The sequence below is a fragment of the Neolamprologus multifasciatus genome, chromosome 20 (genome assembly GCF_963576455.1).
Source record: "Neolamprologus multifasciatus chromosome 20, fNeoMul1.2, whole genome shotgun sequence".
Taxonomy (NCBI): domain Eukaryota; kingdom Metazoa; phylum Chordata; class Actinopteri; order Cichliformes; family Cichlidae; genus Neolamprologus; species Neolamprologus multifasciatus.
In genome coordinates, this window is record NC_140458.1 from 4,898,818 (window position 1) to 4,921,719 (window position 22,902).

At 38.6% G+C, this 22,902-nt stretch overlaps 4 protein-coding genes and 1 long non-coding RNA gene across 7 annotated transcripts; 3 read left to right on the forward strand and 2 right to left on the reverse strand.

Annotated features, from left to right (window-relative positions):
• Positions 1-1,561: 1,561 nt before the first annotated feature.
• Positions 1,562-2,729, reverse strand: LOC146494172 (uncharacterized). The gene is made up of 3 exons (XR_014871726.1): positions 2,557-2,729; positions 2,364-2,405; positions 1,562-2,184 (listed from the first exon to the last, which is right to left on the reverse strand). It is a non-coding gene; the product is annotated as an uncharacterized LOC146494172 (long non-coding RNA).
• A 3,236-nt stretch (positions 2,730-5,965) lies between these two features.
• LOC146494173 (uncharacterized) lies at positions 5,966-12,558 on the reverse strand. Of its 3 annotated transcripts, none has more exons than XM_085147376.1 (4): positions 11,466-11,855; positions 10,583-10,605; positions 8,015-8,029; positions 5,966-6,545 (listed from the first exon to the last, which is right to left on the reverse strand). In XM_085147376.1, exons 3-4 carry the CDS (start codon positions 8,025-8,027, stop codon positions 6,052-6,054), a joined length of 507 nt encoding a protein of 168 aa, XP_085003502.1. In that variant the 5' UTR covers positions 8,028-8,029; positions 10,583-10,605; positions 11,466-11,855; the 3' UTR covers positions 5,966-6,051. The 3 variants fall into 3 exon arrangements, 2 of the variants coding, with proteins under 2 accessions (XP_085003502.1, XP_085003501.1); XM_085147375.1 differs by having other exon boundaries at positions 11,457-11,849; XR_014871725.1 differs by lacking the exons at positions 5,966-6,545; positions 8,015-8,029 and adding an exon at positions 8,038-9,304 and having other exon boundaries at positions 9,341-10,605; positions 11,457-12,558.
• Positions 12,559-12,750: 192 nt separating this feature from the next.
• On the forward strand, positions 12,751-14,136 carry LOC146494174 (uncharacterized). Its single transcript, XM_085147377.1, has 3 exons — positions 12,751-12,817; positions 13,092-13,168; positions 13,474-14,136. Exons 2-3 carry the CDS (start codon positions 13,162-13,164, stop codon positions 13,962-13,964), a joined length of 498 nt encoding a protein of 165 aa, XP_085003503.1. The 5' UTR covers positions 12,751-12,817; positions 13,092-13,161; the 3' UTR covers positions 13,965-14,136.
• A 3,991-nt stretch (positions 14,137-18,127) lies between these two features.
• LOC146494175 (uncharacterized) lies at positions 18,128-19,554 on the forward strand. Its single transcript, XM_085145164.1, has 3 exons — positions 18,128-18,163; positions 18,498-18,575; positions 18,891-19,554. The coding sequence occupies exons 2-3, from the start codon at positions 18,569-18,571 to the stop codon at positions 19,379-19,381; spliced, it is 498 nt and encodes a 165-aa protein (XP_085001290.1). The 5' UTR covers positions 18,128-18,163; positions 18,498-18,568; the 3' UTR covers positions 19,382-19,554.
• A 1,529-nt stretch (positions 19,555-21,083) lies between these two features.
• Positions 21,084-22,469, forward strand: LOC146494176 (uncharacterized). Its single transcript, XM_085145165.1, has 3 exons — positions 21,084-21,129; positions 21,404-21,480; positions 21,816-22,469. The coding sequence occupies exons 2-3, from the start codon at positions 21,474-21,476 to the stop codon at positions 22,304-22,306; spliced, it is 498 nt and encodes a 165-aa protein (XP_085001291.1). The 5' UTR covers positions 21,084-21,129; positions 21,404-21,473; the 3' UTR covers positions 22,307-22,469.
• The last annotated feature ends 433 nt before the right edge of the window (positions 22,470-22,902 follow it).

The window sequence follows — 22,902 nt, forward strand, 5'->3', positions numbered from 1 at the left end:
GGCTGTCTAAATGACTCGGCTAAAGTCTGTAGCATGTGTGCTTGTTGTTTTTGTCTGCTTCCACTTGTCTTTGCACTAGGATGATGTCGGTGTAAATGTGCAGTCATATTCATTGTGTTCCCACTAGTGCTGTCAGCGTTAATCTTGTTAAAATGACTTTAACGTCATAACGCGGAAAATCTCCGTTAATGAGCTACTGCAGATCGCCCTGTGCGTGGGACTGGACGGCGTCAACGGGTTAACAAGCTAACTGCGCTAACGCACTAGTTCCCACCAATTGAGCATTGTGTGGCACATCCGACATACTGTTTCACTTTTGTCCATGACGACGTGCTTACCTTCAGGGTCATGCTTCACATGAAAACCAAGATAGTTCCAAACGCCAGATCTGAATGAGGGTGGGGGAGGTTCAATTTCGGGTAGCGTTGAGGCAGTTGCCATGTTGCAACGAGCTTAGCTTCTTTCTTGCTAGCTTGCGCTGCGCTCAGTGGATCTGCACTCGACAGTGCAGCCTAGGCGGAGTAGTCGATGGCAGATCCACTGAGCTCTCAACACAGACAGCATCCTCAGAAGAAAAGTTGATAAAATAAATAAAAAGAATTTGTATTTGTATCAGTATCTAAACGACTGAGGTAATTCTCTTGGGCATTAAGGAAAACGTAATTAAAAAGTGAATTAACAAGACTTCGCTGGACCTGAAAGCTTGACTTCATGAGCGATAATCCTGCCCAAGTACAATCTGAAACCTTGTCACCACCTGCAGGATGTTGTGTGTTCTTTAATCTCAGTGTCATAAACTGATAAAGTAAAATGATAAAATAAGCGAAGTGGTAAAACTTTGTGCTCATATAAGGATATTAAATCTGAAAGCAATAAAAATAAACACAAACAATATCATTTATCAATTTTAATGTTTTTATTACCAGCGACAACACATATTAAGAAAAATCTTTCAGGAGTGATTGGAGATGTCATAATAATTTATTAATTATATGAAAATTCGAGGGCTTGTTGTTTTAATAGAAGGCACTGCACGGTTTAGAAAGATCTGTACTGGGCACAGTTTACCACAGATTGAATTCAAAACCAGTGCCAAACAGAGAAATGCCCATTTTGCGACCAATGGAGATACCTGTTCCCAGCACCTTGGCTTCGACACCTAGGGGAGTAATTCCCACTCCTGTGTCTAATCCCAGACCAACTGTAATTTTGACTGGACCAGCAGAGGCTGAAGCACTGGCTATTTGTGCTCTGGCAAAGGCTTGGGCACCAGAGGCCACAGAGGCTCCAGCTCCTGCGCTGGCATTGGGTCCTTTGGCCTCTGCGTCAAAAACACTCCATTCAGCACGGGCGTGCCCCACTCCCGCTTCAGCATACGCTCCGGCTTTGGGAAGACGCTTCCCTGGTTTGTCCTCAAACGCATCTGCAAATGTTCCAGCCCGAGCAAAGGTTTCCTCAGTAAAAGCTGTGCCAGGCCGATCAAAGGTATCGATTATCTCAAGTGCTCCAGCTGTATTAGCAGTAATGCCTCCACCTGCTCGCATAACTGCATGAGCTGTAAGTAAGGAGAAATGTAATCTGAGCTACATAGAAGACAATGTTATAGCAGTGGATATTCCTACAATATTATAGAAACGGGATTTAAAAAGGTACTAAAACAAGAATTATGCTAAATGATGAACCAACAAACACTGTTGTTAATGCAAAGGTGTTAAACCTCACAAATATGAAAGGCAAATATGTCCTATCACATGAAAATATCAATATTGTTTTTGTATCAATAAGTATCAATATTGTATTCACACACACACACACACACACACACACACACACACACACACACAACTTACCACCAGCATCTGCAATTGAAAAAAAAAAATGTTATGTAGACAAGTTTTGTCTAAATCACATCAATGACAGTAAGTGCACTGCATTCAAGAAGAAAGCAGAGTACCTTACAAACCAACATTATCATGTTTTATGTTTGACTTCAAGTTTTTCTGCTAGACATCTGTCACAGTTCTATTATAAACCATCATCCGTACTCATAGCTTTGGTTAAATTAAACCCTTAAAATTATGTTAGAAGCCTGTGGGTGAAACCTACCTCCCGCATTTGCTGTTATCGCCCCTTTATTTCCACATTTTTTCTCCCAGCCTGAGCTGCTTCTGGTTTGGATATATCCTGGAAAAAAAAGTGACTTAAGTGACTGAAACACATATAAACATTTAAACACTAAGAGGCGCTTAAACATGCAGTTTCTTTTTTCATTGTTTTGATTTGTTTTTCAGAACAAAGTGAGAGTTAATTAAAGTTAATAAGTTAATCTGTTTCCTGGAAAAGCCTGGAAATGGTTTGCCTACCTGGCATCTTTTGGCCGATTGTTGTTAAAGAAACCGGGAGAGCTGCTGTAAAAAATTAATATAGAAAAATATCAGTTACACACAGATAAATCTTCTGTGAATACATTTTAAGTTTCCTGATTAAAACAATAACTTGCAAGAACAAGTCAATTAAAGAATCAGATAATCAGATTATTATCCCATGATTACTTACCTGAATAATGTTGCTTGGGTTACAGGAAATGTTTGCACGCCTTTGCTGCAAGCACTGAGGGACAGAGGAATAAATAGCAGACCAGGAGGGTGGAGGCCTTGGGGGGGTTTACAAGTGACTCCCAAGATTCTTTTAAACAGAATGCTAAAGTGAAACTAACAGTGGCATAGACTGTTAGTTTATTCCAGGCTGCACTGTGAAGGCAGGATAGATATAAACAGTACTTGAGGGTTCAAAAGTTCAACTTCTACCACCCCAGATATCTGTACTGTATGATACAGGTAAAGTTGTCAAAGTGAGTATATTCAAGTAATACAAATCTGCTCGAGATTTTACAGTGTTCCTGTTTGTCTTCAGTTCTTGAACATCACTAAACTGTAGTGCTACATGGAAACTGAACGTTCTTCCATCAAATCTGCACTTGAATGTATCAAAACCTAAAAACTATGTAGCTTCAAAAGAGAAAACAAACAAAAAAGCAGGTTTTAAGTCTGTACCAGCTGATTCTGACACCAAAGGTTCACTGGTTTGTTTCCAGATGTAAAAAAAAAACAAATTAAGACAAACTGCAGGAAAAAGAGTGTCATAATTTAATATGTGAGCTAGTGGCAGTTAGAAGGCTTTCAGTTTCACTTTGAGTCACAAGCCTCCAGCCTGAAACAGAAAGCAAAACCAAGTTGAAATAAGTTGTTTGTTTTTAGATATCTGCACAGTAGATGAGAATTTATTTAGCTTTTGTTTGAAAGAGAGGGATCAATAAACAGTTTTTGCCATTATTCCATCTTCCGGTGTTTTACTCTGAATGAACAAATGTCAACATCAGTTTAGAGCTGCAGTTTCCTGGAGCCTCTCCGAGACATTGTATGTTATCACAGTATTGTGTTGATACAGAAGACAAGTAAGAAAGAAACAAAGTTCCTCACTATATAAAGAAAATTCATAGCCACATTAGACTTAATGGATTATTTTCTTCCCCGTCCTTTGTTGTTGAGTGCTTTTTTTGGATTATCTGCAGCTTCATGACTCACTAGATTTCACATTCTCTTCAGTGCTTTTATTGAGTGTTTTATGATGTTGAGGTCATATTAAGAAAAGTAGAACAAGCGTCATACCGAATTCTCAAAGTAGTTAATTCTTAGTTGAGGAAGTGAAGGCATCCTTTCGAGCCCTCCACGTTAAAGAGAAATCAATGACCCATTTCAGTGTCTGGAGTTTTGTGTCATTGTAGGTTAAAGTTTTATATCATGTTCAGCGTGACACAGTGTGGAAAGTTTAGTTGCTACGTGTTATATGAATATGAAATTCTCTGTTGATTGTTTCAAATTAAAAAAATGAGATAAGAGCCCAGACAAAAGTTTTCGGGAGGTGCAATCATTAGGGGTGGGGTGTATTTTCAATCGTAGCCATAACTAACTAACTATATATATCATGTTTAACGTGAGTAGCAAAATACCGCAGGGGGTTGAAAACCATACGCCAGGAGTTAGCTGTGCTCACCCGCTTTATCGAGCCTTGACCTCCCGGTCAGCTGGTGGTCAGCTTGTTTTAGTTCAAAGGCTTTATGGTTTTTCCTGTAATACTTGGTGGTGTAGTCGGTGATTTTTTTGTCAGTTCAGCCTTATACATTACGTTTAACCCGAGTGACCTCCCGGTCAGCTGGTGAGTAACAGGCATCTCCAAAAACATTAGAGCACTTATGCAAATATGTGATGTCTTGAAAAATCGAGCAGGTATTTGAAGTTCACACAGCACCATTCTCGCATGAAAATATCTTAGAAGTTTATTTTTGACCCAGAAAGAGTAATATTACTCCGCCACTCTGTGTTCCTCCGCCACTGCCTCGTTTGAGTTTTGGACGAAATGGATTCTGGGATATTGCATTTCATCATTTCCAGCTGATTGGAGATCAAAACAGCCAATCAGATTTCTTTGCATCCAAGTCTGTGATTGGCTGGTTTTGTGGCACAAATATACAGAAAGAGTTGACGCACACGGGCAGAAATGTTGAGAGCGCGAGCAACACATTGCGAGCAAGCACAAATGCAAAAAAACTGAGCGAGAGGGGCTGCTAGTGTGTGTGTGTGTGTGTGTGTGTGTGTGTGGATAATAGCAAACACTGAAATACATCTTTTGCACGCAGCAATGAATTTTGTTCACTCAAATTTAGCTTTTCTTCACTCAAAATAAATTTCTCCTCAAAATGCAACACTTGCACCTGCAATTTTTTTTTTTACGTGCTCAGAATAGTGGCACAAAAATAATGCGATAATGGTATGGTGTTCTGGGGTTCAAATAGTGGGTTCGCACGCGCTTGGAAAGGTCACGTGAACTGCATTATTTTTGTTTGTGGTTTTTTTGTTACTGTGAAACACTTTAGGCTGTCTGGAAGTGGCCATAAATTTGTGTATACATATATGTATTGTAGGAATACAGCTGGAAATAAGCTGAGGAAAAATGAGTGTTTTGGGGAAAGAAATGATAAAGGGATGACTATCATGCCTAGTGGGAGGGGCAATGGGATATAAAGGGAGGCCGTCAGGGCCTACCTGGGCTTTCTGTGAGATGTTACAGTGAGGGTAACTTGAAGACTGGCTCAGCCGCTTGTGTTTTGTATATAGATGTTTGTTTTGTTTTGAATTAAGTTAGTTGTTTATTTTCTTTGTAAATAATCTTTTGTGCACCTGGGATGCCGGCAGAATAAACTATCCACACTGAACGCTTCCTGACTACGCCTGCATTTCTTCAGGACCCCGCGACATAAGTTCCTTCAACTGTAATGAGGTTTAAGGTCACACTAGGCTGGTCCCAAGCCTGTATATATGTAGACGGTTGCACGAGGAACGGTGTCCAGCATTAAAACAGCATTCACCAAATCAAACATGCAGATCATCAAAAATAAGATTTCCATACTGGATTGATCTGGGTCTAGGGTAACAATAATCTTGGTCCAGAATTATTGTTAACTCTTGGTCAAAGACAAATGAAGAGGAGAGGGGGACGGGGGTAAATGGATTGATTCGTAGCACTTTTCTTCTCTCCCAGAGCACTCAGTGCACTTTATACATATATACCTCTTTCATTCACACCCATTCATCCAAGCACTTTCTTCTATACTTAAGGACTTACTAGCTACTAATCACAGAAATTCATACTCAAATGTATGCATGGAGAGCAACTTGGGGTTAGTATATTGCCCAAGTTGCTTTCCGATCAGGTTGTATGTGGCGAAGAGACTCCTGTCAGATGACACACAGGTGTATCCGTTAGAAGTGATTTCAACAAGAGGCATACAGGTTGAATATGCAAAACATTGAGAGGAGGACAAAGGAGGACAATTAATTAAACAAAATAATGCACAGTGCTATTGCACAGTGTCATCACTTAATCAATCACTCAATCAATGAATAAATAGTTATTCTGTTTATTTATTAGTTTGTAATCAGTGTCACCAAGAAACCATAAAAACATGACAGTTTCTTAGTATAAAGCCGACATCTATACAAGGTTAATTTCAAAACCGTTGCCTAACAGGGAAATCCTCAGTGTAGGACCAATAGTGAAACCAGTTCCTAGAACTTGTGCTTCTAGACCCCTGGCACCAATTCCAACTCCTGTATCTACTGCCAGGCCGACTTTAGCTTTCAATGGACCAGCAGAGGCTGAAGCACTGGCTACTTCTGCTCTGGCAAAAGCTCGTGCACTGAGAGAAGATAGAGAAGCTCCGGCTCCTGCACTGGCATTTGGACCTTTGGCTTCCGCGTCAAAAACGCTCCATTCAGCACGAGCGTAGCCCACTCCTGCAGCAGCAAACACTCCTGCCTTTGGAACACGCTTTCCAGGTTTGTCCTCAAATCCGTCTGCAAATGCATCTGCTCCTGCGTAGGTACCAGCAGCAAAAGCTTTACCGGGCCGATCAAAGGTGTCGATCATCCCCACTAACCCAGCCATATCAGCAGTAATTTCTCCACCTGCTTGCAGAACTGCATGTGCTGCAAATAAAGAGAAAAGAGAAAGGTGTCGATCACCTCCAGTCTGTCAAATAACCCAACTGATAGAGGCGAGGCTGCCGGACACTGGCAGCACTGTGTTTATGTTATGCTAACCATAGCTGTGTAGCTAGCCAGCACATAGCACATCATTATATACCAGCTAGCCCAACCTCAATAACCCTACATACGTCACTGCTGTTTAGTTTTCTGTCTTCACTTATGGTGGAAGTGATAGCAGAGCTGTACATTTTCATTTTTGCTGTGGCGGTTAAGCGGCCAGATTTTTGGCTTCACGACCCTCCTTCACGGTTTGTGCAAGTCGAAGCTCAGTTTGCTCTTTGGGGTGTTTCAGCCGATGACACAAAATACCATCATGTGGTGGCCTTGCTGGATCCGCTGTCCACCTGCCGTGTGATGACCCTACTCCGGGATACCCCCACCCAAGGTAAATACACCGCTCTGAAGGCACTGCTGCGGCGCTACTCCCTCTCCGATGCAGAGCGGCCGAGAAACTCTTCTCTCTCTCAGGCCTGGGTGATGGTACCGCTCTCGAGTTCATGGAGAGCATGCTGTCCTTGCCAGGAATGGATAACGACGGATTCCTCTTCACTCACCTCTTCCTTCGACAGTTGCCGGCTCCAATGCCAGCTGGTCTTGCCAACTTCCTGCTGCTGGCCGCGAAGGATTACCACTCACTCGCAGAAGAACCGGATCACATTCTCCCGGCTACTAGGAGCTTCGGCATCCGATGGCATCTCCCGCGTCCCCACCAAATCTCCCGGGGGCCACCGACTCATTGATTGGTTGTTCCCTTGGGTGGGGGGATCCCGGATGAGGGTCATCACACGACGAGTGGACAGCGGATCCAGCAAGGCCACCACATGATGGTACTTCCTGTCATCGGTTGTTGTTATTCAGCCTGGTTCTATGTGCCCCTTCTTTTTAACTTTGAGCACCCGCCCCTTCAAACATCTGTGCATGGCCCTGCGCCTGTCTAACCTAACCCCACTAACTCCATGTCTTTGGACTGTGGGAGGAAACTGGAGTACCCAGTGAGAACCCACACAAATGCTAGGTAAACATGAAAACTCCACACAGGAAGACCCCGTTGGTGGAGTCGAACTCACAACCTTCTTGCTGTGAGCCAACAGCGCCACTGTGCTAACCCATATTAATATTAATTAAATAATAATAATAATATAAAAATAAGTACTCTAGTAGGTTATTTACTTAAGTATTTCATTGAAGTACTATTCTTGTATGGGTATAATTAATGTAATTATACCTTGTACACATTATACATGTAACTTGTACTCCTCTGAAACAGCTTCTGTACTTTGTGTTTTCTTCTTATGTCTCTCTAGTCCTATTTTCTCTCTTCTCTTCCTCCTCACCCTCAACCTTATCACTATTTTAGTTTTAAAATATATTCTCAAAATGCTGTTGCACTGCCACATTACATTACTTACCCTCAACATCCATATCTGAAAAAAAGAGAAATTTCATTAGCTTAAATATTTTATTTTCAAAATTACAAAAGCTTGTCAGATTCATGCTTTGCCTGATTTAACTTCAAACAATCCCAACGAATTTATATGTAAATACAGTCAGGTCCATATATATATTATGGCAGTCCTGGCATTCCATATATATGTATATATATATATATTTCCACTCTGACACAAATTTTGTTTTCTTACCTGTTTACTGAAACATATTGCCAATATAGTTGGACAGGGACAGAATGTGAAGACTCTCAGGGTTTAGTAGTTTCAGCTCCTTAACATGTGCAACCCTCCTTTTAAAGGGACTAAAAGAAATTGGACAATTGACTAAAAGGCTATTTCGGGGGCAGTGTGGGCAGTATGTCTTTATCAGTTAAGCAAATAAAAGGCCTGGAGTTCATTTGAGTTATGGTGCTTCCATTTGGAAGATTTTGCTGTGAACAGGCAACATGTGGTCATGCAGGTGAAACTAGCCGTCTTTAAGATGTGAAAACAGAACAAACCCATTCGAGAAACTGCTACAGTAGTAGGAGTGGCAAAATCTACAGTTTAGTTCATCCTAAGAAAGAAAGAAAACACTGATGAACTCAGGAATACAAAAAGACCTGGACGTCCACCGTAGCTAACGCTGGTGGATGATCGCAGAATCATGGTGAAGAGAAATGAAAACAACAATCTTCAGGAGGTAGGTGTATTGATATTCATGTCTTCCATAAAGAGAAGACTTTATGAAAGTAAATGCAGAGGTTTCACTGCAAAGTGCAAGCTACTTATAAGCCTCAAGAACAGAAATGCTAGATTGGACTGCTAGAAAACACCAAGCAGATAAAAAGGCCAGCACAGTTCTTGAAAAATATTATTTGAACAAATAAAACCAACATCAATCTCTACCAGAATGATGGCAAGAAAAAAGTATAGAGAACGCATGAAACAGCTGAAGAGCGGAACATACCACATTATCAGTGGAGGCAGTGTGATGGCTCGTGCATGGCTGCCAGTGAAACTGGGACACTTGTGTTTATTCATGATGTGACACAGACAGAAACCTCTGAATGAACTCTGAGGTGTCCAGAAACATACTGTCTGCTCAAATACAGCAGTCAAATTATTAGGGTGGCATTTCATAATATAGCTGAACAATGACCCAAAACATACAGCCAAAGTAAGCCAGGACTGTATTAAAGCAAAGAAGTTGAGTATTCTTGATTGGCCGAGTCAGTAACCTGATCTTAATGCAAATGAGGATGCATTTACCTTGTTGAAGTGTTACGTTTGGACAGACAGTCCCACAAGCAAACAGTAACTGAAAGCTGCTGCAGTAAAAACCTGCTAGAGCATAAAAAAGGGGGAAACCCAGCATGTGGGGATTTCCATGAGCTCAAAACTTCAGGCTGTCATTGCAGCAAAGGGTTTTCAAGCAAGTATTCTAAATGAACATTATATTTTCAGTTATTTAATTTGTCCAATTACTTTTAAACCCCCGAAATGAAGGGAGTGTGTTAAAAATGCTTTAGTTCATCTAATTGTTAAGCAATCTTTTCAACCAACCCACTGAATTAAAGCTGAAAGTCTGCACTTTAACTTCATCTGAGTTGCTTCATTTAAATTCATTGTGGTAATGCACAGAAAAGTTGTCTCTGTCTAGATATTTATGGACCTAACTGTACATGTCAGCCACCTAGCTAAATAATTTTTGGCATAGAAGGAGCCTGGAATGTGCTTTATAACATCCTGGGTCACTAGCAACTTTATTTTTGTAACTAAGCCAACAGTTAACATCAACAATCACACTGCCAGCACAAAAAATAAACCTTTTTCAATGAGACATTTCTAGTTAGTTTTATTCATTGAAGTTTTCTTCATATATTGTTGCACAGTTCAAAGTCCTACATTGGAGCCTGTGAGTTACTCAAGCCCGTTTCCATTATAATGAGTCTCTTTGCCTCATTGACACCATAGGCCTGTATTTAACGTACACATGTATGACCTGAAAACATCGCAACTTTTTAAAATCATTTGCAAAAATAACCTCAGTGCTATTGTGGTCAAAAACTATATTGTTTAGTAAATCTGTCTCTAAATTATATTTCAACAAAAACATAAAATGCTTTATATACAGTATATATAAAAAGAGAGTTTCACTATCAGTCAATTTAGCTTTAACCTCCTAAGACCTGAACTCTTCCACGGTATGCATTTTTAATTTCTCATTGATATTTGGGCTGATTGGGACCCGATGAATGTAAAAACAAAGGATTACTTTAGATTAGATTAGATTTTTATTTTTTTTTACCTGATTTTTGTTTCTAAGAAAAATGAGAACCACATAAGAGGATATTCGTTTAATTTGATAGAACAGTAGCACTATAATGTCCTCGTAAGTGGATATCAGGTCCTTGTAGAGCAAAATTCAGTAGTTTGGTCTAAATAACCTAAAGTGTGATGTCCACATATGTGGACGCCAGGTCCTAGGAGGTTAAAAAAATTAGACTGACAGATTGAGAATTACTCTTTTAGATGAAGCTTGCTTACCTTTAACTTTCAGGTGTTTTACTCTGAAAGAAAATGACAAAAGCTGGTTAAACTGGTGTAGGAAATTAAATATTCAGTTAAATATTGAATAATTAATTCATTAAACTTTTACAGGCATTTTTAAGTAATAAAAAGCTTTATTATTCTGGGCTCTTCATTATTCATGCAACAATTCAGTCAACATGATGTACTAAAACCTAACAATAAATATCTATTGTAACATTAATGCCACGATCTGCAATGGCACATTTTCTGGCGAAAGGAGGAGAAACCAAATGCAGACACTTGAAGTTTGAGTGAGGTTGAACAGAAAGCGAGCCAATTATTGAGGCTGGTATGTTAACATAAAAGGAAAAACATGAAACCGAGACCAGACTTACTGACTAAACTGGGAAAACTAAAGGAAAACTAAAACACAAAGCACAAGAAAACCGGGATGAGGGAACAAAGGACAGACACAATATAAGCACACAGGAAAACAGGAAATATTAAGGCACAGGCTATAAGTCACACAACAACGGAGGAGACACACATGGCGGACTCGGTAGAACATACACAAAACAAAACACTGACAGGGGAGACACGGAGTAATAACATGAGGGGAATATGTAAACCGACAGAGTTTACATATTGTATTTTTTAGACAGAGGGAGACAGGCATAACTTAGGAGACATAAGCAGAGGACATGAAAGATTCATACAAGAAAACACAGATCATAAGACTAACTACACTTAAAATCTAACCAGGACTGAACTCCATACTAACTGTAAACACTAGATCTTAAAAATTTACCCCAAACAGCAAAAAGAAATCAAAATGCTGGGTCAACATCTCAGCACCCTGACATATTTAAATAATCCCATGTTTACTTACTTCAATTACTTGAATTTGCTTAGGTTATAAGAAATGCTCCTATGGTGTGTCCACTGTGGCTAAGAGGAATAATGATCAGAAGGATATAAGGACCAAATGAGGACTGAAAGATAGCTAGAAGATGTGGAACAAATAATAAGACATCCAACAGGAAAAGGAAAAGGGTGCGTCAGTAATTTGAGCTCGTGGCAGTTAGAAGGCTTTCAGTTAAATTTTGAGGAACAAACCTATCAAAGAGAAAGCAAGAAAAGGAAATCAGTACAGTAGGTGAGAATTAACAACGTTGTGCAGCTGAAGGTGTTTTTTTTGCTCCATGTTTAGCAGTCGTCTTTTTATTTAAATAGTTTGAATTGGTTTAGTAGTTGGAAGGTACAGTTTGTTTGTTTTTTGTGATCAATACATTTTTATTAATAAATTTACAAAACAGCTTTGTCCTTATTAAAGTTTCATAGCACTCAAATAAATAGTGAAATAGAGTAAAGATAGAGTAAAGCTCTGTGACAAGATGTATTAGTATACTGCACCACACGATGTGATTTATATAAACGTGATTAAAGATGAAAGAATTTAGACCGTTTTTAACTCTCAGTGTTTGTTTGACTTTGGGACCTGAAATGGATGGAGTGTTGGACCCAGATTACTCCGTGAAGCTCGTCACTACGGCAGCCGTAATGCTCTGACAATCCATCAAGCAGTGCGGCTTACCAAAGTTGTACTAAAACATTTTTTAACAGATTTCTGCAGCCCAAATCGGTTCGAGGTCAGTAAGCACAACCAGAATTCATACATAAGGCACACTCTCAATTTTTGAGAAAATTAAAGGATTTTAAGTGTGCCTTATAGTGTGGAAAATACGTTATACAGAAGAAAATAATATATCGTGATATATATCGTTACCGCACATGCTTCAAATTATATCGCGATATGAATTTTAGGCCATATCGCCCAGCCCTAGAAGAACCTTCAGTTTCCATGTAGCACTACAGTTAAGTGGTGTTCAAGAACTGAAGACAAACAGGAACACTGTAAAATCTCGAGCAGATTTGTATTACTTGAATATACTCACTTTAACAATTTTACCTGTATCATACAGTACAGATATCTGGGGTGGTAGAAGTTGAACTTTTGAACCCTCAAGTACTGTTTATATCTATCCTGCCTTCACAGTGCAGCCTGGAACAAACTAACAGTCTATGCCACTGTTAGTTTCACTTCTGCATTGTGTTTAAAAGAATCTTGTGAGTCACTTGTAAACCCCCCCAAGGCCTCCACCCTCCTGGTCTGCTATTTATTCCTCTGTCCCTCCGTGCTTGCAGCAAAAGCGTGCAAACATTTCCTGTAACCCAAGCAACATTATTCGAGTAAGTAATCATGGGATAATAATCTGATTATTTGATTCTTTAATGGACTTGTTCTTGCAAGTTATTGTTTCAATGAGTAAACTTAAAACGTATTCACAGAAGATTTATCTGTGTGTAACTGATATTTTTCTACATTAATTTTTTACAACAGTTCTCCCAGTTTTTTAAACAATAACTGACCAATAACAATGAAGAAAGTACTGGATGTTTAAGCGCCTCATAGTGTTTAAATGTTTATATGTGCAAGTATTTCAAAAGTGACTTTTTTCTCCAGGACATATCCAAAAAAGAAGCAGCTCAGGCTGGGAGAAGAAAGTGGAAACAAAGGCACGATAACAGAGAATATGGAAGGTAGGTTTCACCTGTGTGTGTGTGTGTGTGTGTGTGTGTGTGTGTGTGTGTGTGTGTGTGAATACAATATTGATACTTATTGATACAAAAACAATATTGATATTTTCATGTGATAGGACATATTTGCCTTTCATATTTGTGAGGTTTAACACCTTTGCATTAACAACAGTGTTTGTTGGTCCATCATTTAGCATAATTCTTGTTTTAGTACATTTTTAAATCCCGTTTCTATAATATTGTAGGAATATCCACTGCTATAACATTGTCTTCTATGTAGCTCAGATTACACTTCTCCTTACTTACAGCTCATGCAGTTATGCGAGCAGGTGGAGTCATTACTACTAATACAGCTGGAGCACTTGAGATGATCGATACCTTTGATCGGCCTGGCAGAGCTTTTACTGAGGAAACCTTTGCTCGGGCTGGAACATTTGCAGATGCGTTTGAGGACAAACCAGGGAAGCGTCTTCCCAAAGCCGGAGCGTATGCTGAAGCGGGAGTGGGGCACGCCCGTGCTGAATGGAGTGTTTTTGACGCAGAGGCCAAAGGACCCAATGCCAGCGCAGGAGCTGGAGCCTCTGTGGCCTCTGGTGCCCAAGCCTTTGCCAGAGCAGAAATAGCCAGTGCTTCAGCCTCTGCTGGTCCAGTCAAAGCTACAGTTGGTCTGGGATTAGACACAGGAGTGGGAGTTAGTCCCACAGGTGTCGAAGCCAAGGTGCTGGGAACCGGTATCTCCTTTGGTCGCAAAATGGGCATTTCTCTGTTTGGCACTGGTTTTGAATTCAATCTGTGGTAAACTGTGCCCAGTACAGATCTTTCTAAACCGTGCAGTGCCTTCTATTAAAACAACAAGCCCTCGAATTTTCATATAATTAATAAATTATCATGACATCTCCAATCACACCTGAAAGATTTTTCTTAATATGTGTTGTCGCTGGTAATAAAAACATTAAAAGTGATAAATGATATTGTGTGTGTTTATTTTTATTGCTTTCAGATTTAATATTCTTATATGAGCACAAAGTTTTACCACTTCGCTTATTTTATCATCTCACTTCATCACTTTATGACACTGAGATCAAAGAACACACACCATCCTGCAGGTGGTGACAAGGAAAAGGAAAATTCATTGTAGCTTATTAGAGTTGGATGTCTCGAGACCGGTCTTGGTTGTAACACATAGCAACTAAACTTTCCACACTGTGTCACGCTGAACATGATATAAAACTTTAACCTATAATGACACAAAACTCCAGACACTGAAACAGGTCACTCAGCAAACACTGTGCCCATAAATCGATTTATTCCTACCTACAAAACTAAATTCAGAAAAATAGCAAAATGTTATCTGAAGGAAAAGGACAAGAAGATTGCTATGCTGGAAGGACGGGTGTCAGATCTGGAACAATATTCAAGAGTAAATGATGTGATAGTGACAGGACTGGAAACCAAGCATCAGACATATGCGAGGGTAGCAGCATCAGAGAAAGGGGAGCCACCCGAGCAAGAGCTACGCTCTTTGGAAGAACAGGTACTGGCCTTCTTTAAAAGCAAAGGTATCGAAATGGACAATAAAAATATTGAGGGATGCCATCCTCTTCCAAGGAAAAACAAAAATCAAATACCTGCCATTATCATGCGTTTTGTTAATAGAAAACAGAAAAAAGAACTGCTCAAGCAAGGAAGAAAGCTAAAAGGTACAAATGTTTATTTAAATGAACACCTAATCAAGAAAAATGCAGACATTGCAAGACAAGCAAGAATATTAAGAAAACAGAAGAAAATACAGTCAACTTGGACATCAGACTGTAAAATATTCATTAAGTTAAATGGAACACCAGAGCAGGCTAAGGTTCTAGTCATCAAAGAGATGATGGAACTAGAAAAATATAACTGATAAATGCAAAGCAGTGCTGAATATGATGGGACCGTCCAAGTGCACAACCAACGCAGATGTCTGACAATTTTCAACTAACAACTCATATAGATATTGAAAATAAGACATTGATGTATGACAGTAACATAGATCCTGATTGTAATTTCTTTAACAATAAGACAAATGAATGCAATTATTATACAAAGGAGCAACTTAAAAAGGAATTCAAGGTAGATCAGGGTATAACAATGGTTCACTTTAATAGTCGAAGCTTATATGCAAACTTTCAATCCATCAAAGACTATATAACACAGTTTGAACAGCCATTCAATGTGATAGCCATATCGGAGACCTGGATAACTCCTGGAAAAGAAGAAGACTTTAAAATAAATGGATATGAATTCCTTCATGTAGACAGGATCAATAAGAAAGGAGGTGGGGTGGCACTTTACATTGATAAAAACCTAAAGTACGAAAGAATGGGAAGAATGACAACTGTTATTGATGGAGTGATGGAATGTTTATCAGTGGAAATAAGTATGGAAAAAAGGAAAAACCTAATTGTCAGTTGTATATATAGAACACCAGGATCTAAGATTGAGATATTTAAAGATAAAATGGAGGACTTATTTACAAATATAAATCAGAAAAGAATGTTTATTTGTGGGGACTTTAATATTGACTTATTGAATCCAAATCATAATAAGAGTACAGAAGAATTTATTGATTCCATGTACAGCATCGGTTTATTTCCACTGATAACAAGACCGACCAGAATAACATCTCATTGTGCAACTCTATTAGATAATATATTTACAAATATAATAGAAGGAAATATAAAAAGTGGGCTGTTAATCAATGATATAAGTGACCATTTACCAGTCTTTGCATCTTATAATTGCCATTATAAAGTGAACAATGATGGACATAAGATTATTTACAAAAGAATAAGAACAGAGAAGACATTAAATTGTCTTAGAAATGAACTTTTAAAGCAAGATTGGAATATTGTATTTGAACAAACAGAAGTTAATAAAGCTTACGAAGGATTTTTAAGAACATTTAACACATTACTTGATAAAAACTGCCCAGTAATTGAAATCAATAGGAAACACAACTATGCAGGAAGACCATGGATGACTAAAGGACTACAAAATGCCAGCAAAAAAAAGAATACCCTATATCGAGAATTCATAAAAAAGAGAACAATAGAAACTGAAAGGAAGTATAAAACTTACAAAAATAAATTAACTAATATAATGAGATCCTGTAAAAGAGAGTATTACATTAAAAGGTTAGAACACAATAAAGATAACACAAGAGATATATGGAATGTATTAAACAGTATAATCAAAAATAAATCAAGGAATAATGATTACCCTGGGTACTTTATAGAAGGGACAAGAAGTATTAATAACATGGAAGAGATAGTAAATGGCTTTAATGAATTCTTTGTAAACATAGGGCCAAAACTGGCAGAAGAAATAAAGGTTGATGGAATAGAAAGGGACACTGGTGAAAATATTGAAAGGAATAGTAGCTCAATGTTTTTAAGAGCAGTGGAAGAGAAAGAGATTTATGACATAGTTAGAGGACTTAAGAACAAAACCAGTGCAGACTGGAATGATATTGATATGGTAACAGTAAAGACAGTTATTGATGGTATTGTAAAACCATTAAAATATATATTCAACTTGTCGTTTCAAAAAGGGGTTTTTCCACAAAAAATGAAAGTTGCTAAAGTTATTCCCATTTACAAAACCGGTGAAAGGCATCATTTTACAAACTATAGACCAGTGTCAATACTCTCCCAGTTCTCTAAGATACTGGAAAAACTTTTCATAAAAAGATTTGACAGTTTTGTGGAAAAATATGAATTAATGACAGAGAGTCAGTATGGGTTCAGAAGCAACAGATCAACAGCTTTGGCATTAATAGATTTAATGGAAAAGATAACGGAATGTATGGATAATAAGAGGTATGCGCTCGGCGTTTTCTTAGACCTAAAGAAGGCATTTGATACGGTTAATCATGAAATTCTATTAAAAAAACTGGAAAAGTGGTTTTGGAATGGTTAAAAAGCTATGTTGGGAATAGGCAACAATATGTACAAATAAATGAATATAAATCTAATTTGATGGATATAGCTTGTGGAGTACCTCAAGGTTCAGTACTGGGTCCAAAAATGTTTATTATGTACTTAAATGATATCTGCAGAGTATCGGAGATTTTAAAGTTTGTAATATTTGCAGATGACACCAATATACTGTGTTCAGGTGTGGAATTGCCACAGGTTTTGGAGATGATCACACAGGAATTAACTATATTAAAGAAGTGGTTTGATATAAATAAATTATCATTGAATCTAGATAAAACCAAATTTATGTTGTTTGGAAACCAAAAGAGAAACATCAAAGTAGAAATATGTGTTGACAATGTATATTTAGAAAGAGTAAATGAAATAAAATTTCTTGGGGTGATCATTGACCACAAGCTCTGTTGGAAGCCACATATTACTTATGTTCGGGGGAAACTGGCACGGGGCATTGCCGTCCTGGGGAAAGCAAAGCATATGCTGGATCAGAAAGCACTGCCAGTGAACCTTTGGTGTCAGAATCAGCTGGTACAGACTTAAAACCCGTTTTTTGTTTGTTTTCTCTTTTGAAGCTACATAGTTTTTAGGTTTTGATACATTCAAGTGCAGATTTGATGGAAGAACCTTCAGTTTCCATGTAGCACTACAGTTAAGTGATGTTCAAGAACTGAAGACAAACAGGAACACTGTAAAATCTCGAGCAGATTTGTATTACTTGAATATACTCACTTTAACAATTTTACCTGTATCATACAGTACAGATATCTGGGGTGGTAGAAGTTGAACTTTTGAATCCTCAAGTACAGTTTATATCTATCCTGCCTTCACAGTGCAGCCTGGAACAAACTAACAGTCTATGCCACTGTTAGTTTCACTTTAGCATTCTGTTTAAAAGAATCTTGTGAGTCACTTGTAAACCCCCCCAAGGCCTCCACCTTCCTGGTTTGCTATTTATTCCTTTGTCCCTCCGTGCTGGCAGCAAAAGCGTGCAAACATTTCCTGTAACCCAAGCAACATTATTCGAGTAAGTAATCATGGGATAATAATCTGATTATCTGATTCTGACATTCTACAGTCCATATCAAATGGTGTAGTATATATTAGTATATGATATTTTAATTGACTTGTTCTTGCAAGTTATTGTTTCAATGAGTAAACTTAAAACTTATTCACGTATCAAATCATCTTTTATCTGTGTGTAACTGATATTTTTCTATATTAATTTTTTACAACAGTTCTCCCAGTTTTTTAAACAATAACTGACCAATAACAATGAAGAAAGTACTGGATGTTTAAGCGCCTCATAGTGTTTAAATGTTTATATGTGCAAGTATTTCAAAAGTGACTTTTTTCTCCAGGACATATCCAAAAAAGAAGCAGCTCAGGCTGGGAGAAAGAAAGTGGAAACAAAGGCACGATAACAGAGAATATGGAAGGTAGGTTTCACCTGTGTGTGTGTGTGTGTGTGTGTGTGTGTGTGTGTGTGTGTGTGTGTGTGTGTGTGTGAATATAATATTGATACTTATTGATACAAAAACAATATTGATATTTTCATGTGATAGGACATATTTGCCTTTCATATTTGTGAGGTTTAACACCTTTGCATTAACAACAGTGTTTGTTGGTCCATCATTTAGCATAATTCTTGTTTTAGTACCTTTTTAAATCCTGTTTCTATAATATTGTAGGAATATCCGCTGCTATAACATTGTCTTCTATGTAGCTCAGATGACACTTCTCCTTACTTACAGCTCATGCAGTTATGCGAGCAGGTGGAGGCATTACTACTAATACAGCTGGAGCACTTGAGATGATCGATACCTTTGATCGGCCTGGCAGAGCTTTTACTGAGGAAACCTTTGCTCGGGCTGGAACATTTGCAGATGCGTTTGAGGACAAACCAGGGAAGCGTCTTCCCAAAGCCGGAGCGTATGCTGAAGCGGGAGTGGGGCACGCCCGTGCTGAATGGAGCGTTTTTGACGCAGAGGCCAAAGGACCCAATGCCAGCGCAGAAACTGGAGCCTCTGTGGCCTCTGGTGCCCAAGCCTTTGCCAGAGCAGAAATAGCCAGTGCTTCAGCCTCTGCTGGTCCAGTCAAAGCTACAGTTGGTCTGGGATTAGACACAGGAGTGGGAATTAGTCCCACAGGTGTCGAAGCCAAGGTGCTGGGAACCGGTATCTCCATTGGTCGCAAAATGGGCATTTCTCTGTTTGGCACTGGTTTTGAATTCAATCTGTGGTAAACTGTGCCCAGTACAGATCTTTCTAAACCGTGCAGTGCCTTCTATTAAAACAACAAGCCCTCGAATTTTCATATAATTAATAAATTATTATGACATCTCCAATCACACCTGAAAGATTTTTCTTAATATGTGTTGTCGCTGCTGATAAAAACATTAAAATTGATAAATGATATTGTTTGTGTTTATTTTTATTGCTTTCAGATTTAATATTCTTATATGAGCACAAAGTTTTACCACTTCACTTATTTCATCATCTCACTTCATCACTTTATGACACTGAGATCAAAGAACACACAACATCCTGCAGGTGGTGACGAGGAAAAGGAAAATTCATTGTAGCTTATTAGAGTTGGATGTCTCGAGACCGGTCTTGGTTGTAACACGTAGCAACTAAACTTTCCACACTGTGTCACGCTGAACATGATATAAAACTTTAACCTATAATGACACAAAACTCCAGACACTGAAACGGGTCACTCAGCAAACACTGGGCTCATAAATCGATTTATTCCTACCTACAAAACTAAATTCAGAAAAATAGCAAAATGTTATCTGAACTTTTTGATTTCTCTTTAACGTGCAGGGCTCGAAAGGATGCCTTCACTTCCTCAACTAAGAATAAACTACTTTGAGAATTCGGTATGACGCTTGTTCTACTTTTCTTAATATGACCTCAACATCATAAAACACTCAATAAAAGCACTGAAGAGAATGTGAAATCTAGTGAGTCATGAAGCTGCAGATAATCCAAAAAAAGCACTCAACAACAAAGGACTGGGAAGAAAATAATCCATTAAGTCTAATGTGGCTATGAATTTTCTTTATATAGTGAGGAACTTTGTTTCTTTCGTTCTTATCTTCTGTATCAACACAATACTGTGATAACATACAATGTCTCGGAGAGGCTCCAGGAAACTGCAGCTCTAAACTGATGTTGACATTTGTTCATTCAGAGTAAAACACCGGAAGATGGAATAATGGCAAAAACTGTTTATTGATCCCTCTCTTTCAAACAAAAGCTAAATAAATTCTCATCTACTGTGCAGATATCTAAAAACAAACAACTTATTTCAACTTGGTTTTGCTTTCATGCTGGAGGCTTGTGACTCAAAGTGAAACTGAAAGCCTTCTAACTGCCACTAGCTCACATATTAAATTATGACACTCTTTTTCCTGCAGTTTGTCTTAATTTGTTTTGTTTTTTTTACATCTGGAAACAAACCAGTGAACCTTTGGTGTCAGAATCAGCTGGTACAGACTTAAAACCTGCTTTTTTGTTTGTTTTCTCTTTTGAAGCTACATAGTTTTTAGGTTTTGATACATTCAAGTGCAGATTTGATGGAAGAACCTTCAGTTTCCATGTAGCACTACAGTTAAGTGGTGTTCAAGAACTGAAGACAAACAGGAACACTGTAAAATCTCGAGCAGATTTGTATTACTTGAATATACTCACTTTAACAATTTTACCTGTATCATACAGTACAGATATCTGGGGTGCTAGAAGTTGAACTTTTGAACCCTCAAGTACTGTTTATATCTATCCTGCCTTCACAGTGCAGCCTGGAACAAACTAACAGTCTATGCCACTGTTAGTTTCACTTTAGCATTCTGTTTAAAAGAATCTTGTGAGTCACTTGTAAACCCCCCCAAGGCCTCCACCTTCCTGGTTTGCTATTTATTCCTTTGTCCCTCAGTGCTTGCAGCAAAAGCGTGCAAACATTTCCTGTAACCCAAACAACATTATTCGAGTAAGTAATCATGGGATAATAATCTGATTATTTGATTCTTTAATGGACTTGTTCTTGCAAGTTATTGTTTTAATCAGAAAACTTAAAACGTATTCACAGAAGATTTATCTGTGTGTAACTGATATTTTTCTACATTAATTTTTTACAACAGTTCTCCCAGTTTTTTAAACAATAACTGACCAATAACGATGAAGAAAGTACTGGATGTTTAAGCGCCTCATAGTGTTTAAATGTTTATATGTGCAAGTATTTCAAAAGTGACTTTTTTCTCCAGGACATATCCAAAAAAGAAGCAGCTCAGGCTGGGAGAAGAAAGTGGAAACAAAGGCACGATAACAGAGAATATGGAAGGTAGGTTTCACCTGTGTGTGTGTGTGTGTGTGTGTGTGTGTGTGTGTGTGTGTGTGTGTGTGTGTGTGTGTGTGTGTGTGTGTGTGTGTGAATACAATATTGATACTTATTGATACAAAAACAATATTGATATTTTCATGTGATAGGACATATTTGCCTTTCATATTTGTGAGGTTTAACACCTTTGCATTAACAACAGTGTTTGTTGGTCCATCATTTAGCATAATTCTTGTTTTAGTACATTTTTAAATCCCGTTTCTATAATATTGTAGGAATATCCGCTGCTATAACATTGTCTTCTATGTATCTCAGATGACACTTCTCCTTACTTACAGCTCATGCAGTTATGCGAGCAGGTGGAGGCATTACTACTAATACAGCTGGAGCACTTGAGATGATCGATACCTTTGATCGGCCTGGCAGAGCTTTTACTGAGGAAACCTTTGCTCGGGCTGGAACATTTGCAGATGCGTTTGAGGACAAACCAGGGAAGCGTCTTCCCAAAGCCGGAGCGTATGCTGAAGCGGGAGTGGGGCACGCCCGTGCTGAATGGAGCGTTTTTGACGCAGAGGCCAAAGGACCCAATGCCAGCGCAGAAGCTGGAGCCTCTGTGGCCTCTGGTGCCCAAGCCTTTGCCAGAGCAGAAATAGCCAGTGCTTCAGCCTCTGCTGGTCCAGTCAAAGCTACAGTTGGTCTGGGATTAGACACAGGAGTGGGAGTTAGTCCCACAGGTGTCGAAGCCAAGGTGCTGGGAACCGGTATCTCCATTGGTCGCAAAATGGGCATTTCTCTGTTTGGCACTGGTTTTGAATTCAATCTGTGGTAAACTGTGCCCAGTACAGATCTTTCTAAACCGTGCAGTGCCTTCTATTAAAACAACAAGCCCTTGAATTTGCGTATAATTAATAAATTATCATGACATCTCCAATCACACCTGAAAGATTTTTCTTAATATGTGTTGTCGCTGGTGATAAAAACATTAAAATTGATAAATGATATTGTGTGTACTTATTTTTATTGCTTTCAGATTTAATATTCTTATATGAGCACAAAGTTTTACACTTCGCTTATTTTATCATCTTACTTCATCACTTTATGACACTGAGATCAAAGAACACACACCATCCCGCAGGTGGTGACGAGGAAAAGGAAAATTCATTGTAGCTTATTAGAGTTGGATGTCTCGAGACCGGTCTTGGTTGTAACACGTAGCAACTAAACTTTCCACACTGTGTCACGCTGAACATGATATAAAACTTTAACCTATAATGACACAAAACTCCAGACACTGAAACGGATCATTGATTTCTCTTTAACGTGCAGGGCTCAAAAGGATGCCTTCACTTCCTCAACTAAGAATAAACTACTTTGAGAATTCGGTATGACGCTTGTTCTACTTTTCTTAATATGACCTCAACATCA